The following is a 17,731-nucleotide window of genomic DNA, read 5'->3' on the forward strand; positions in this document are numbered from 1 at the left end:
ATGAAACTCTAAGTAGTAAAAACTTTTGAAAAGTAATCTGCTAAATCTGTTAAAACTTTAAAAAATATTGTTTGACCTATTATGTCCACTCGTGGTAACTATCTCAAAAACATAAAAGTGCCAGTATATATAAATATTAATTTAGAAGTCTATCAATTGTGGCACTGTTTGGCATGGAAAAAATTTGAAATAAAGTTAATATCCATCAATAGGAGAGTGACTGAGTAAAGTATACACATTTGTGCCATGGAATATTAAGTAATTACTAAAAAGAAGCAATTAGAACTATACTAGTTGAGTTAGGGATTTGAATGTGGAGTTGTTGAGCAAAACAAACCAACAAACAAATAAATAAATCAAGAAGAAACAGTAAAGCACGTATAGGATGATAGCATTTTAATGAGACAAAATAAAACTATTCTGGCCACGTTTATGTATATGTTTGTACATGTCATGTGTAGGACTACACAAGAATGGAGAAAAAAATGTGAAAGTTCATAATTTATGTTGTGAACCTGGTTTTCCTGAAACCAGGGTAGAGGAGGGTATCTTGTAAATTAAAATATAGGTGAAATGGAAAAAAGGAAGCAACACAACAAAGGAAAAGAAAAAAAATACTGCCTTCACTGGCCATCCATACGAACATATGTGCATTTATATAAAATTATGTGTGTGTGTGTGTGTATATATGTAAGGATATGTAAACAAATTGAAAATACTTCGTTTTTAAATAAAGAACTTAAGAAAAGGTCAGATGTAACATAAAAGGTTAAAAGTAGACACTAGCTTTAAATTTTTAGTTTACTGAATTAAAAACTGCTGTTCAAAGCTTGAGAGAGACAGCACGTGAGAAACGATGGCATTGCACGGAAAACCTGTAGGCCTGGCCGCGAAGCCCGAAGCCGGGAAGGTCTGTGGAGGGAGGCTGCGGCTGCAGAAGCGTGGCCGGGCTAACTCGCACTCCGGCAGGGACACCGCTGAGGCCGCAGAACGGGGAGGGCACCGCTCGTCTCCCCGGGAAAGGGTTCGGGGAACACACGCGGTCACGGCGGGAAACACCCAGAAGCCGGCGCAGGCAGTCGCCCAAGGGGGCTCTACGGCAGAGACGACCTTCGGAGCTTTTCAATCGTTAACTGAAAGGCATTTTTTAAGTTAAGGTCCACAGTCATTTTCAAATCCGCACTGATAAGGACTTGATACTAAGAGGGTTTTGTTGTTTTTTTGAGACGGAGTCTGGCTCTGTGGCCCAGGCCGGAGTGAGCGGCGCCATCTTGGCTCCCTGCAGGCTCCGCCCCCGGGTTCCCGCCATTCTCCGGCCTCCGCCTCCCGAGCAGCTGGGACCACAGGCGCCGCCACCGCGCCCGGCTGGTTTTTTTATTTTTAGTAGAGACGGGGTTTCACCGGGTTAGCCAGGATGGTCTCCATCTCCTGACCTCGTGATCCGCCCGCCTCGGCCTCCCACAGTGCTGGGATTACAGGCTTGAGCCACCGCGCCCGGCCCTAAGAGGATTTTTATAAGCGAGAGGATTTTATACATGCACGTGCAGGTATCCATTCTCAGTGAGGACATTTTATATATTTTAAAACATACATACGGGTCAAATTTTATATAATCACTGAGATCTAAAATAAAAATAAATTCAGTGCTCACATCTCATTAGTCACTGCAAACACGAGTTTCAATAAATCAATCATGTGAACACGAATCAGCAGTGGGCCGACCACCCGAATCCCAAAAGAACAGGGACAATGCAGGGGCAGGGGCAGGTGGGAAATGAGGAACAGGCCTGGCTCCTGAGCACCTTCCTGGGAGGGTCACATCTAGACCAGACAAAGGCACAGCCAAGCATCATATGAGGGACTTGGGCTCAAAGCTGGGGAAACGAATACAGAAAATTAAGGAGCAGCCCGAGGACGAGCTTCCTGCCTGCTGCAGAGCTTTACTATTTACTCCCCGCAAAACTCAGCATATGCCTTCTCCTACTAATAGCAGTTATGTTTCTACATGTAATCTCTCTCCTCCTCTTCTGAAAGTTCTCTAAAGGCCAGATCTACGTTGACGTCACCTCTGTGCACCCAAAGCCGCCGCACAACGACTCTTGTATAACAGTCAACCATCACCTCCAAGTCCCTACTTCAACATCCTCCTATTCACTGGTGACCTCCACATACGAAAAACAGAGACACGAGGGTGATCCACAAAATGAATGACAGAAAAAAAGATAAAGACCAAAACCTGGTGCTTTATAAATGTCATCTAGTTTAAAAACCAACTTATGAAATCCTGAGCTCCAAAGAACATTATGTCAAAACCGATATTCAGAATTATAAATGTGTGAGTATATAAGAAAAAAACAGGCTAGTTTTGTTGTCACTTCAAATCAGGAGGACAAAGGTTTCTGAAAGAAATGGCAAAGAAAAAGAATGAGAAAAACTTTAAAGATAAATATCTTTGTAGATTTAAGAAAGTATCTTATGAATAGAAACAGAAGTTTTCACAAATTATAGCAACGACAATTTGTCTCATGTATTTAGAAGAGGCTGAGCATTTATTTTACTCTCTTAAATACGTTAGTTCTTCTATTTAACTCTATAGTTTAACAATGTATCTTGATTTCTTAACAGTAACATTTAATAATTATTTAATTACAATTGTATTTTAATTGCAACAAAAATATTTACTTTGAGAGCCAGAGTTCAGCTGGACTGGTGCAGGTGACTGCTGTGGTCTCAACAGTGGCTTTGGAGGTAATTCTTTAGCCTGGGAGAAACAAAAAAAAAATACACGTAATTTTAAAATCTTGTTTTTACTTAGACACACATAACTCTTTTCTAATGAGTTTATTTAGCAAACTTTTATTATATGTGCTTAGTAATCAGGCACTCTCAAAGCTCATGTGCACCGCTCTGGACTCCGTGTAATTGAACTGGACGACAAGACTCAGATGTGGACCGGGTGTGCTCTTCTCATGCCTGGAAGCCAATGTCCCCCAGGCACCTCTGACCAGCTGTGCAAGGTCTCAGGGAGCTGCGAGCTGCAGGGATGGTCATTGTAGTAATTGGCTTAGCAAGTGACTGGCAGAGGCAGTGGCAGACAAACTCTAGGTTTCAGTTTTTACTCCATGAAACAGGCATCAAACCAACTCTGAAAGGGCTGTGGAGCCCCATGAACAAGGCACACGAACTCCTTGGTGCCCCAGGGCCTAACGTACCAAGGCGCCAGGATCTGCAACTATTATTCATCTCATTGTTATTATTGAGACAAGGTCTTGCTCTGTTGCCTAGGCTGAGTGCAATGGCATGGCATGATCTTGGCTCGGTGCAACCTCAGGGGATCAAGTGATCCTTCTGCTTCAGCCTCCTCAGTAGCTGAGATTATGGGCACACGCCACCATGCCCAGCTACTGTTTCTATTTTTATGATAGAGAGAGGGTTTCACCATGTTGGCCAGGCTGGTCTCACACTCCTGATCTCAAGTGATCCGCCTGCCTCGGCCTCCCAAACATTATCTGTATTATTGATACAACCAAGTTCCATCCTTGGAGAAATGCAACCACAAAAGACAAATGACGTTTTTCCCTGAAATGTGTATAGAGGAAATGTCAAGGTAGCGTGACCTTTTCACAACAATGTGAAGTCAGTGAAACTACAAAGGAGGCTTAGTAGGTTCTTGGGAACCTGGTATCAGGGACAGAATGTTCTACAGAAAGAGATTTTCTGAGAATACTGAGTGAAACATAAAACCAAACGGTACAGAAGACTTCCTCTGCTCCCTTGCTGCTTTTCTTGCATTGATTCGTTGTCCTTCATTTTCATACTTTTCAGTAAAGGAATCAAGAATTTCATAAAGATCTTCAGCTTGAGCAGGCCGTGGTGTATCTCCAAATAAAATGTCATAAGCTCTGATATCTTGACAATAAAATCTAATAGGAAATATAAAATTAAAAACATTTCAATATACACAAATCTTTTCTAAACATAGCATGTGTGCACACATAGTGTGTATATATAATCATTCATATATAGCACTTCATATACACTACTTTTTAAACATTAACTTTAAGCAATATCCCATGTTCAAGTCTTAAATGTACCCCAAGTTCACCTCTACAGGCAACTACCGTAAATATCCTTATAGGTATCCTTTCTTTGTTAACATAAAAAGCACATCCACATTATCATAGAAATACTTACACTTGCACATATATACATACACACATATTCATATATAAACACATATAAATATACACACAAGCACATACATTTTTATAGGTTTTTACTTTTTAAGTTTCTTTAAAAAAGGTACCTATAACTGTGGCTTTGTAATTTCCTTAAAATATTTATTTTTATCAAGATTAAATAAACATTTACCTTACATGCTTGGAGGCCCTGCCATTCATTAAGCAACATATTTGTTTTAGTTTATCCAGGGTTTAGTTGAACTTTAGTGGGAAGGCCTGCCAACGGCCTCAAACCAGAAGTTTCTAAAAGCATTCTTTTGTTAACTTTTCTCAAATTAATAAAACCAGGAGTTAACACACCACTTTTGATTTTATAAGATGAATAGTTCTGCAAACCATATTTTTCCCCATCCCTCCTATTTCCTACCTCTTGTGGTTTATATTTAGCTTTATCAAATAGTGCTGTTGGATTCCTGAGTGAGTCGGTGGGGTAAACACTGGGTGCTTTGTCTCGGTTAGTGGCGGGTCTGTCTGCCATGCGTGGCGAATGTTAACGGTCAATGCCAGCGGGGCCAGCCTCATCAGGCTGGCAATTAGTGGAACTTCTGCAGGTTCTGGAAGAAGTCCTGCTGTCAGTCTTAGCTCTTTATCTCTTTCTGGGCCTTCACACATATTTTAGTGGCAATTTAGAGCCACTTAATTTGCATTTTAGGAAAAATTAGCCAGACGCAATTTAAAGTAGAAGCTTCCCTTTACCTCTTAGGGTACCTCCAGATTCTTTTTTTTTTTTTCAATCAAACTGTATTTCTGTATTTTAAATTGGTCTCTATTTGACATAGAGAGAAGACAAAGGTGGAGTGTAGAACAGGAAACCTCACAAGGAACACCGACTGACCCATGAGTCGTAACTGGTGCGCCTTCCACAAACATCTGAAAATCACTGAAACTGGTGCATCCAACTAAGGGTATTACTAACTTACGCTTACGTTTACTTTATTTTTTTTTATACTTTAAGTTCTGGGGTACATGTACACAACGTGCAGGTTTGTTGCGTAGGTACACGAGTGCCATGTTGGTTTGCTGCACCCACCAACTCGTCATCTACATTAGGTATTTCTCCTAATGCTGTCCCTCCCCCAGCCCCCACCATCCCCGACAGGCCCGGGTGTGTGATGTTCCCCGCCCTGTGTCCAAGTGATCTCATTGTTCAGTTCTCCCCTGTGAGTTGAGAGCATGTGGTGTCTGGTTTTCTGTCCTTGTGACAGTTTGCTGAGAACGATGGTTTCCAGCTATCTTAAAATGCGAAGTGGAAAAACAGCATTTACAGTTGAATATATACGGTGATTACCATCATATATGGCAACACAAAAAAAATTACGCTTAGGAAAATGTTGGAAGGCAGTAAAGCAAAATGTGAATTGTGTTAGTCTTTCAAAGGGATCGAATGTTTTTTCTTTTATTTTTTGTGTGTCTTCTGCATTTTCCATGAGCATATTTTATATATTTAATTTTTAAACGTAAGAGACACACTTAAAACCACATGTTGTAAAAAGGATATATAAATGTACTCTGCAAATTATATCAACTCTTTAAGTATTATTTTCTCATCACACTTTCAGTTAAAATCACTTTAACTTGAACTGACTTTCTATTAGTTTCTTTCCTTTCAATCAAACAGCTGCCTTCTAAAGACACGCCTGCGAAGAGTCCTCTCGACTTGCAGTATGTGAAGACGGCGGCCGAGCTTCTCAGGGCCACGTTGCCTTCCAAGTTCCTGCAAAGGACAAGATTTTGCGTCACAAAGCTGTGAGCAGCTCTAAGCCCGAAGATAACTATTTAAATAGCACTCTTCTTCCAGCTCAAATGAATTATCTTGTTCTGTACCTTTTTCAGCTGTTTCTATGTTTTACTTACTGTAGGCCTAAATTAGATGTTTTAATGTGGCCTAGAGGAAAAACAGGCCAGGGGGAAGAACATACATGAAGTTATTACAGAAGGCTATGATAATATAGAATTGTGTTGCAAAAAATACAGTGCAGAATGTGTAAATATATTTTAAAAATTTGTAAGTCTGATATTTTCCAACTGGATCGTCCTCTCTTAAAACTGGGAAATACATCTCAAGAGTGCTAAATAATTTGGATTCTTTTTGCATTGAGTATTTTCATGGAACCAAGAAACATTTTTAGATGATTTTACTGTGTAATTTCTATAAATAGTATGGGTATAAAATATTTCTACATTGCACAATTAATCCAAGACTAGCATTTCATTAATAGAGAAGAAAAATACACTTTAAGTACCGCAAACACGGCTCAAAAAAACACATCCATATCCAAATTTTATGATTTACTTTGAAAAAAGCTCTTTCTTTCCTTATGGAAGCTGAACTTTATCATAAAATCTGACTTGCCTTTGGCTCTCTCAAAGCTGAAGGTGGATTTTATGTTCAAGCCTGACAGATACAATGGCCTATGGTTCTAAAACATTTCATTATTTCTTGAGTGTTCTGGTTTCAGATTTTCTAGCTTATCTCACTGGCTCTGTTTTGCGAATTTCCTATTTGTGATGACTTCGAATCTTCTGGGCATTATAGTCTCCATAAATCTGGAGATGCATAAATCTGTTCATTTTAATTCAAGTTTCCTATTAATGCAAAATAAAACATGCAGTTGTTAAACCTTTACTGTCTAACATCTATGTAAAGAACTCACCTTCCCAAGGGCCCGACCGCCACAGTCAAGTTCCCTCCAAGGGTTAGATTTCCGCCTTTCGCAAAAGCTTCCACAGCACGGTCATAATTCAGAATTATCACCAAGTCTGATACCTAAAGTGTAGAAACCCACTGACTTAAAAATAGTTAAGGTATCATTTAAAATTCATCTTCACTAAAACTCAGCTACACCGTATGCATTGCAGCAAAACACCAATAGAAACAGGAAAGAACGTGAGACAGGAGCCATCTTTTTATTTTGAGCTGATGAATTATGAAGCCAATATTGCCACAGGTAATTACAGCAAACCCCAGTGAGCGTTTACTGTGCACCGTGTGGATACTGTGAGGTTTGCCTGCATCTCGTCCGTTAATCTTCCACACAACCTGGTCATGTGGGTGATGATCCTAGGGTTCAGTGGGGTTAGGTAAACTGTCAGTGCTAACAAGTCAAATGAAGGTTGGAGGAAGGGATCCGACATGCTCTCTGATCTCATCAGACTAAACACTTCGTACAAGCCAAGCCCGAAGAGCACAGCACCAGGGATGATGGGGCCGAAGGTCCCGAGAGACTTTCTGTACTTCTGGCCAGTGGCGTGCTCCTTCCTAGGAGGCTGAACCTGGGCCACTTCACTACAGGTCACAGAAGCTCAACATATCAGAAAGCAAAGTAGTTTCCACTAGGAATGCCTATTTCCATGACTTAATTTTTCTTTTTCTTTTTTTTGAGAAAGAGTTTCATTCTTGTTGCCTAGGCTAGAGTGCAGTGGCATGATCTGAGCTCACTGCAACCTCCACCTCCAGGGTTCAAGTGATTCTCCTGTCTCAGCCTCCCGAGTAGCTGGTATTACAGGCATCCACCACCACACCCGCTAATGTTTTGTATTTTTAGTAGAGACGGGGTTTCACCATGTTGGCCAGGCTAGTCTTGAACTCCTGACCTCAGGTGATCCACCTGCCTCAGCCTCCCAAAGTGCTGGATTACAGGCGTGAGCCACTGAGCCCAGCGGACTTAATTTTTCTCTAAATAAATGCAGAAACTACAATGAGATTCAACTGAATGCTCAAGGCAAGTGAACATAGTGAAATCATTTGTTTCCCAAATTCATCACTGCAGTGTGGAAGCCCAAAGTTAGACCTGAAAAATAACATGACCCATCAAATGAGAGGCAGCACGGGCCAGGGGAGGCAGCACGGGTCAGAGGAGGCAGCACGGGTCAGGGGAGGCAGCACGGGTCAGGGGAGGCAGCACGGGTCAGGGGAGGCAGCACGGGTCAGGGGAGGCAGCACGGGTCAGGGAGGGAGCACGGGTCAGGGGAGGGAGCACGGGTCAGAGGAGGCAGCACGGGTCAGGGGAGGCAGCACGGGTCAGGGGAGGCAGCACGGGTCAGGGGAGGGAGCACGGGTCAGGGAGGGAGCACGGGTCAGGGGAGGGAGCACGGGTCAGGGGAGGCAGCACGGGTCAGGGGAGAGAGCACGGGTCAGGGGAGAGAGCACGGGTCAGAGGAGGCAGCACGGGTCAGGGGAGGCAGCACGGGTCAGGGGAGGCAGCACGGGTCAGGGGAGGGAGCACGGGTCAGGGGAGGCAGCACTGGCCAGGGGAGAGAGCACGGGTCAGGGAGGGAGCATGGGTCAGGGAGGCAGCACGGGTCAGGGGAGGGAGCACGGGTCAGGGAGGCAGCACGGGTCAGGGGAGGGAGCACGGACCAGGGGAGGGAGCACGGGTCAGGGGAGGCAGCACGGGTCAGAGGAGGGAGCACGGGTCAGGGGAGAGAGCACGGGTCAGGGGAGGGAGCACGGGCCAGGGGAGGCAGTACGGGTCAGGGGAGGGAGCACGGGTCAGGGGAGAGAGTATGGGCCAGGGCACCCCTGGTGTGGAGAACCAATGTCCATCCCAGCTCCGTTTCTCGAGAGCTGTGGACCTTGTGGTCTTCTAACCGGCCTCTGTATCTCTGACCGCTCTGTGTCTAATATTTGCTTTACCAGGACCCACACCTCATGGAACAATCTTCAGAATCAGATAGAGGTGTCAGGTGCACCTGGAAGTTGACAGAGTGCTGGCATGGGGCTCAGTATTTGGGCTCAAAAGTAAAACTAGTTAGGTGGGAACTCCACGACTCTTTTTTGCATGCTGTGCGACCTTGGGCAAATCATTGAGTTGCTGAAAGCTGCAATTTCCTTCTCTGGAAAATGGGTGTAATAACAGTGGCACACATTCAAGACTGTTTAGGGATGAATTGAAATCAGTTCGATACAACATGCAAAGGCCAACCAGACTCGTGTTTAACATATGCCTTCATTATACAGTTATTCACAGTTTTTAATCAAATCAATGCTCTCCAGTCAATATTTTCATATGAGTGACAGAAAAATCCTGTTATAACCAAATGAGATTATACTTGAAAGGCCCTAAGAGAGTTCCTGATGCAAGTATGTTCTTAATAATGTTCAATTTGAATCATTTTATGAAATAAAATACACTTAAGATCTGTAGGACAAACTAAATCTACCAGATAGCTGACCCACAAGCTTGACGCTTGCCAACTGTTCATTTTATTTTACATATAGACAATTTCTGAGGATTATGGTGCCGAATGACAGATAATTATTTAGCTTTTCTTATGCAAAGTTAAGCATTTTTGCCAATGATTGCATAACCTGTGTCTTATATGTATTTTTAGATAACAAATTTGCCTTGCAGAATACTTGCCACATACACACTCAGAAAATACACATTTCTACCCATGACCTTGTAGCTACACTGGTTCTTATGTTCTACTTCGGCTTGGTGCATCGTGGTACAGTTAAGTAAGGCCAAGCTATGAGAGGCAGCTGAAGGAAAAAAAAATTTTGATTTTTTTTTTGGTCTGATCTCTCTTTAGTTCTTTTGAAATAAGAATAAGATAATATTGCGTTTTTTGGTGACACTACCAATTAGCCCAAGAACCAGGTCAAAAGCTCTGCAGACAGCTTGGCGAGCCTGTGAGCAGCAATAGCCCTCAGTTTATTTCCACAGCATAGAACAAGGAGCAAGACAAATTTCCTGCAGGAATCTGGATCAGCTGAACAATACACTGGGACGGCACTCTCAGAAAACCCTGTAAGTATCTGACAAGACTTCTTTAGAAGTTTGCATTAAAACTCAACTATATCACAGTCTGATCAAAGAAATAAGACTTGTGTTTTACTTATGAGATCAGTAGGGTGACTGTGGTTCACAGCAATCTACTGACTATTTCAAAGTAGCTAGAAGAGAATAATTTGAATGCTTCCAGCCTGAAGAAATGACAAATATTTAAGGTGACAGATATCCCAATCACACTGATTTGATCTTTACAAATTGTATGCATGTATTAAATTATTACAAGTGCCAGGAAAATACGTACTCCACTATAAATCAAAAAATAAAATTAAAAAATAAAACAATAACTCAGATGCAAGTGTTTCAATTAAAAAAATTCTTAAATATAAGAACGTGAAAAACCACAGCTGCCATGGAGGGGAAGTTGCGGGACAGAACGTCCCTCTTCTCTGCGACTGAATGTCCTGAAAGCAGCTCCTCGGAAGGTGCCACCCCATCTCCCTCTCGTGTGGTCAGCCTGCTTCACACCCACACAGCTGAGTCCTGGGCAGTCATCCTGTCACAGCCTCACCCCCTTTTGGATGATTGACTTCAAGCCCCACATCTGGACAACCGGCTAAGAAAGCTGGGCTCCCTCCTCCGGCCTGCAGTTCTCTCTCGCCACTCTTGGGCTGGGCTTGGAGCCTGCCCCACTCTCCCTACCCCATTCTCCCTAAAAGCCTCACTACAAGGGGAATAAACCTTTTCCCCCCTCCTTGTGTGTGGCATGACCAGTCTCATTATGCAAACCAAGCTTAAGTGGAGGGCCCTTCCGGCAACTCCCTCCATGCCTCGGACCAACAGATCTTTTCCTTACATCCCATTCTTAGGGGGCTTAAAAACTGGACTCTGGTCTCTAACAATAATTTATCCTCAACTGTAACCCAGATACCTTCCTCTTCAGTAAGGTGAAAGGGCCCATCTAAATTCTCCCTGGAAAAAGCAGAGTCGCTTTTGTTTTTTCAAATTCCAATCTTGAGTAAGAGCCAGACTGCTGTGGCTTGATGGCCCAGTGTGAGCTCTGGCACTGGAAACACAGCAAAGGACTGTACACGTCCAAAGCCAAGCCAGCAGCAGGACTTTCTGAGCTTTGGGCTTTGCTACAACTGTTATCCAAAAATAATCCGTTAGTGGTATTTAAACGAAATGTAGCGTTATCTTTCCTCAGACTACCGACTTTCACATCTTCACTTCTCACAATCTCAACTCTCTTTACCAATCTCTCTCTTTACCACAAAAACTTCCCCCTCCCCCAAAGTAATCCCTAATCCAGATACAGGTATTCAGTCACTAATTTAGACCATTATTCAGTACCTCTGATGTTCCAAGAACAGGGAACTCTCCGCCCTATAGAATCTGGGAGTCTAAAGGTTGAGATTGTCAAACATAAATTAACCCATGCCAGCCTTCTGGCTAAGCTTAGGGTCACTTACACTTAGCCCCTGGAAGAATGAGTCTGACATTCACTCTCCAGTGAAACCACGGCACAATGCAATAAGCTATCCAGAAGCAGCCTCAGGCAGCAGGGGCTGCGAAGCAGCATCCTTTGCATAACTAGATCTGGTTAGTTAAGAGAACTGACCTTAAGAACACACAGTCTGACCTTAAGAATGACACCAGAGCAGAGTACGAGTCTGGGGCGGAGGGAGTCATGGCAGGACAAGCGTTTAGAAAATTTCTTCCACTCTTTGACCCAGTAGTATTGGTTGAAAGGAGTGCTGCTGAAACTGTAACCAAGGGAGGCATTATGCTTCCAGAAAAATCTCAAGGAAAAGTATTGCAAGCAACAGTAGTCGCTGTTGGATCGGGTTCTAAAGGAAAGGGTGGAGAGATTCAACCGGTCAGCGTGAAAGTTGGAGATAAAGTTCTGCCAGAATATGGAGGCACCAAAGTAGTTCTAGATGACAAGATTATTTCCTATTTAGAGATGGTGACATTCTTGGAAAGTACGTAGACTGAAATAAGTCACTATTGAAATAGCATCAACATGAAGCTGCCCATTTCCACTGAAGTTTTGAAATCTTTCATCATGTAAATATTTCCATATTTCTCTTTTATAATAAACTAATGATAACTAATGAAAAAAAAAAAGAGCACACAATTGAGATTGCAATCTTTTTCCACTAGGATTCTCTAAGAGAATTAAGCTCTAATGTCCTAAGGCATCCATTGCAACGAATAGGTTAGCATCTCCCCAGATATTCTAGAGTAATAGCACAAATAATTAAGAAGGTGGTACTCAAATCCCTTTCTGTGTTTGGAAGGTCAGATGAAGAACCTGGAGCAAATGTTAGGGTTTTGCAGCATTGGACAGGTGAAAGGTGTGGGAGGTGTCCGAAGGAAAACTGAGACTAACCCAGGCACAAAACAATGTGCCACAACTTTAGCCCAAAACCGGCAAGCTTTGCTGCCAGTCACAAGTATCCAAAGGGAAAGGGGGTACTTAAAGACCATTTTATTCAACTTTAAAATTTTTTATTTTATAGATTTGATTCAGGAAGACTAAGTACTTTGTTCAATGTTCTGTAACTAATAAAAGAAGAGCTAAAACTTAACAATTACAGTTGAATCTCTATTCCACCGTAGAATGTATCTACAAATCAGAATGCCACTGCAATGGTAGCATAAAGAGGCCACAGACCCTCTCGAGAGCAAAATAACCACAACTGGTAAAAATTATTTTAAAAATTACCACTTCTGGAAATTGTACTAAGGGCAAATGGCAAGTGAAGAAAATGAAGACACAATGATTCAATGAGCACTACTAAATATTGGTAAGGACAGAGAGAGCTGGTGACATTTGCGCTACAACCTGTGCCCCACTGCAGGTCAGCCTGATGGAAGCTCCTCTTGGGGAAGGGGGTTTGCAAGAACACAGACTTCCTTCCCCCAGCCCCTGGTCAGGGCTGCAGTATCTCCACAGGAGAGGCTTGCTGCCAGCATTTCTCTTCCCACAGCTGCATGTACAGAAGCTCCATTCCAGGCAAGAGCAGCTGAGAGATCTGGAGCTTCCTTCCTCCACCCAGAACCCATGTGTAAGTGGAGGCTCCAGCCCAGTACAACAGTCCAGGAGCACCAGGGCCCAACCCACTCTGGCCCCAGTTCACCTGTGAGGCAAAAGCTCCACGCTGACAGAGGCAAGCCACGCCACTCCCCCGCCCAAGGCTGCAGGGATGTCACTCCAGGAGAGGTGAGCCCCTGCCCCAGCCTCCAGCTCTGGAGCAACAGCACAGCGATCCTGGGCAGAGACAGAGACAGGCTGCAAGGGCAGGCAGCTCCAAAGCTCTCCCCAAGGGAAGTGAAATTTTTTGGAACAGAGAGTGGGGAAGTTCAAGGGTGATGATTTTGGTGATAAACAGGTAAGATGAGGTATTCAGATCCATGAGAGCAACAAGCTAAACCACGGGTGGTCTAGAAAATTATCAGGGAGAACCAGCGACAGAGATAGCTAAGAAGAGCCCTCCTGAAATAGAAATGAGCCTCAAAGACCACCTGTGCACAGGAGCACAATTTTAACTGGATCAAACTGTGGAGCAATTTGTCCCCAGGGCATTGTTGAAAACAATGGAGCAATCAGCAGGCAGTTAGTGGAGGCTAACAACAGTGTGTCATACCAAGGGAGACAAACAGCTTAACACACAGGTCAGGGACAGGGACAGTCAGAACATCCGTCATCTCAGGAAAACTGTATGCATGCCCGTAGACAACACTGGAGGCTTCACAGTAGCGGGGCACAGAATTCATTCAAACAGTCCAGCCAAATCTCTAAACAAACAGCAAGCCAACAATAAGAGGCTCCTGGGGGAGAGGTTGAGCATCCAGAGTTGATACAATATAATATCTAAAATTCCTGATTTTCAACCAAAAATAAGAAGACAAACAAAGCGAGAGAGTGTGACCCATACATAGAAAGCAAATTAAAAACAGAAGCAGGCGAGGACGACTGCCTTTCAGATGGTCCAGCTATCAGATTTAGCAGACAAAGACTATAAAACGGCTGTCATAAATATGTTCAAAGAATTAAAGAAAACTATGGTTAAGAAGTAGAAAAATATACAAGGAGCATATCTTATCAAATAGAGAATATTAATAAAAACATAAAATGATATAAAAGAACCAAATGGAAATTCTGGAAGTGAAAAGTGTATTAAGCAACAAGAACAATTTAATTTACTATAGGAGTTCAACAGTAGATCTGAGCATGCAAAATAAAGAACTGATAAGTTTGAAGATAGATCAATAAAAAGTCTTAAAAACTAAGAGAAAGAGAATGAAGGAAAATTAACAAAAACACAAGAAATCTCGGACACCGTTAGGTGCACCAACATATGTGTGATATAAGTACTAGAAGGCAAGGAAAAAGAGAAAGAAGCAGAAAATTTTTTCAAAGAAATAATGGCTGAAAATTCTCAATCCGATGAAAAACATGAATCTACACTCAAGAAGCTCAACAAATTCTGAGTAGAATAAATGTAACAAGATACACTCCAGATAGATAATTGTAAAAAATCTTAAAACTCAAGAGAAAAATCTTGAAAGAGGCAAGAGAAAAATGACTCATCACATAAAAGGAACCCCAGTTAGGCTGGGCACAGTGGCTCATGCCTGTAATCCAAGCACTTTGGGAGGCCGAGGCGGGCAGATCACGACGTCAGGAGATCGAGACTATCCTGGCTAACACGGCAAAACCTCATCTCGACTAAAAATACAAAAAAATTAGCCAGGCACAGTGGCGGGTGCCTGTAGTCCCAGCTACTCGGGAGGCTGAGGCAGGAGAATGGTGTGAACCCAGGAGGTGGAGCTTGCAGTGAGACGAGATCGCGCCACTGTACTCCAGCCTGGGCAAGACAGCGAGACTCCGTCTCAAAAAAAAAAAAAAAGAAAAAGGAACCCCAATTAGAATAACAGACAGATTTCTTGTCAAAAACAGTAGACTTACAGTAGGATGACAAAATGCTAAAACAAAGAATTGGTCAACATAGAATCTTATAATCAGCAAAAGTATATTCCAAAAACGAACAGGATATAAAGACATTCCCAGATTAAAAGACTTTTTTTAAGTTGATTGAATTTGAATTTGTTGCTAGTAGAACCACTTTACAAGAAATATTAGAAATTCTAAACAAACTCTTTCAGGCTGAAAGCAAGTGACTCTAGATAGTAATTTAAATCCACATTTTAAAAAATCACCAGTAAAGATAATTATCTATAAATAATAGTACAGATGCATACATAGTTCTTCTCATCGGTTTAAAAATAAATTTTTTCTATATGTTAAGTCTGTAACATATAGAAATATTATACACTTGACAATAACCGTACAAAAGAGTCAGGTGGGAGCAAAGTTGTCTTGGAAATGACACCAGATGGTAGGTAACTTGAATGAACAGAAACAATGGAATAGAACCAAAAATGGTAAATAAAAAAGGTTAAAATGGCAAGTTCAATGAGTAAATACTTGCTCTCAATTATTCTCTGAGTTTTCTAAGAACATAAATTATATAAATTATTAACTACAATCACGAATTGCTGAGTGTGTATTGTATACAGATTTAACATATATAACAGTAGTAGCACAAAAAAGGAGAAAAAAGACTAGAACCATATAAGAGTAATGCTTTTGTATCTTATTAAAACAAGTTCCCATAAATTAGAAATATTTAAGACATATTGTAAGCTCTGGAACAACCACTAAGAAAATGACTCAAAAACACAGTTAAAAAATCATAAAAGCAATCAAAATGCTATCGTACAAAACATTCACTTAATTGAAAACAGTAAAGTAGAAACAGAGGGACAAAAAAGGCATGGGATATAGAAAAAAGTAAAATGGCTGATACAAATCTAATGATATCAATAATCTATTAAATGTAAATTAATTAAACAACCAAATAAAAAGGCAGAGATTACTGGCATGGATAAAACAACAATAACAACACAACAACATCCAATTATATGCTCCATAGGAGACATGCTTTAGATTCAAAGTTACCATTAGATTGACAGTAAAAGGATGGAAAAAGATGCATCATGCAGATGGCGACCATAAGAAAGCGGGAGTGGCAATATTTATATTAGACGAAATGAACCTCAAAACAACAAAAAACGTAATTAGGAATAAACAGGGACATATTATAATGATAAAATGGTCAATCAATTAAAAAGATATAAGAATTATAAACATAGTAATATACATATATTTATATAAGCACATAATATCAAAGCCCCAAATACGTGAATCAAACCTGACAATCTAGAAGGAAGACATAGACAATTTAACAAAAATAGCTCGATGTGTAAATAACCCATTTTTAATAATGAAGAGAACAATTAGTCATAAGATTTTCAAGGATATGGAACAACTAAACAACCGTGTAAACCAACTAGACCCAATGGACTCCTGGAGAACACTTTACCCAGTAACGCAGAACACACGTTCTTCTCCAGCACACGTGGAACATTGCACAGGACGAGAGTCTATATGTGAGGCCATAAAAGAAGCCTTAACCCATTTAAAAAGACTGAAATTATACAAAGTATTTTCTTTGACCCCAATGGAATGAAATTTGAAATCAAGGACAAAATAAATTTGGGAATTTATAAATATGTGGACATTAAGCAACACACTCCTAAATAACAAATGGATCAAAGAAGAAATCACATGAGAAATTAGATAATACTTTGAGATTAAGGAAAATGAAGACACAACATACCCACACTTATGGAAGGCAGCCAGGGCAATGCCTAGAGAGAATATGTAGCTGTAAATGTGTCTATTGAAAAAAAACAGACCTTGAGTCGGTAACTTGAACTGCCTTTCAACACGGACGAAGACGAGTTTAACTGAACTTTAAGCAACAGCCTTGCTTGGACCTTTCCCCTTCTTTACCCTGCTTCCCTTAGTACCTTCAGTTTCTTTCCCCGAAGAACATTGGCTCGGTATATCACATGTACTTGAACTGGTACCAGGCTCCGCTTCTAGTGAACCCAATCTGTCAACCATGCACTAGCTGTGTGATCTTAAGTAAGCCCTACTGTCTCTGTATATTGAAAATAATGTGGACTTTGCCTACCTTGTATAGTGCCCTGAAAACGATGGCTTGTTATGCAGATGAATGTTACAGTGAGGTGGCCTTTACTTTACCACCCAAGCACGTGTGAAACCAAGATCAAGTAACTTTCCTGAACCTTCCTTTTTTCCCCATTGAGGGATGTGCAGACAAGACAGACAATAGGAAACTCTGTCTTTTGAATAACATGCCGCCTAGATGTGGGACCAGACGCTTCCCAATCTGCCACTCTCTGGCTACCTCCTACTGGAGAATTCCCATGGCTTGGTTATTTTACGAATAAAATGAGAGCAATGACGACCACCTTCCATGGCTATGAAAATGATTCCGTACGAGCGTGCGTACAAGTTTTGTAAAAAAATGGCCAGGCGCGGTGGCTCATGCCTGTAATCCCAGCGCTTTGGGAAGCTGGAGCGGGCAGATCACGAGGTCAGGAGATCGAGACTATCCTGGCTAACACGGTGAAACCCCATCTCTACTAAAAATACAAAAAATTAGCCAAGCATGGTGGCAGGCACCTGTAGTCCCAGCTACTTAGGAGGCTTGAGGCGTGAGAATGGCGTGAACCCGGGAGGCAGAGCTTGCAGGGAGCTGAGATTGCTCCATTGCACTCCAGCCTGGGCAACAGAGCGAGACTCCACCTCAA

General features: G+C 41.8%; 1 protein-coding gene and 1 pseudogene across 5 annotated transcripts in view; one reads left to right on the top strand and one right to left on the bottom strand.

The window, feature by feature from the left end:
* SH3YL1 (SH3 and SYLF domain containing 1) overlaps positions 1 to 17,731 on the bottom strand; it is a 49,322-nt gene that overhangs the window by 11,686 nt on the left and 19,905 nt on the right. For all 5 annotated transcript variants that reach the window (XM_007971662.3, XM_007971664.3, XM_007971663.3 and 2 more), the window contains 4 exons: positions 6,896 to 7,008; positions 5,827 to 5,955; positions 3,755 to 3,923; positions 2,683 to 2,761 (listed from right to left, as the gene is read on the bottom strand). In XM_007971662.3, the coding sequence (XP_007969853.1) occupies positions 2,683 to 2,761; positions 3,755 to 3,923; positions 5,827 to 5,955; positions 6,896 to 7,008 (490 nt within the window). The remainder of the gene's footprint in view (positions 1 to 2,682; positions 2,762 to 3,754; positions 3,924 to 5,826; positions 5,956 to 6,895; positions 7,009 to 17,731) is intronic.
* On the top strand, positions 11,667 to 12,002 carry LOC103220977 (10 kDa heat shock protein, mitochondrial pseudogene; annotated as a pseudogene).

Source organism: Chlorocebus sabaeus, chromosome 14 (assembly GCF_047675955.1).
Source record: "Chlorocebus sabaeus isolate Y175 chromosome 14, mChlSab1.0.hap1, whole genome shotgun sequence".
Classification (NCBI taxonomy): domain Eukaryota; kingdom Metazoa; phylum Chordata; class Mammalia; order Primates; family Cercopithecidae; genus Chlorocebus; species Chlorocebus sabaeus.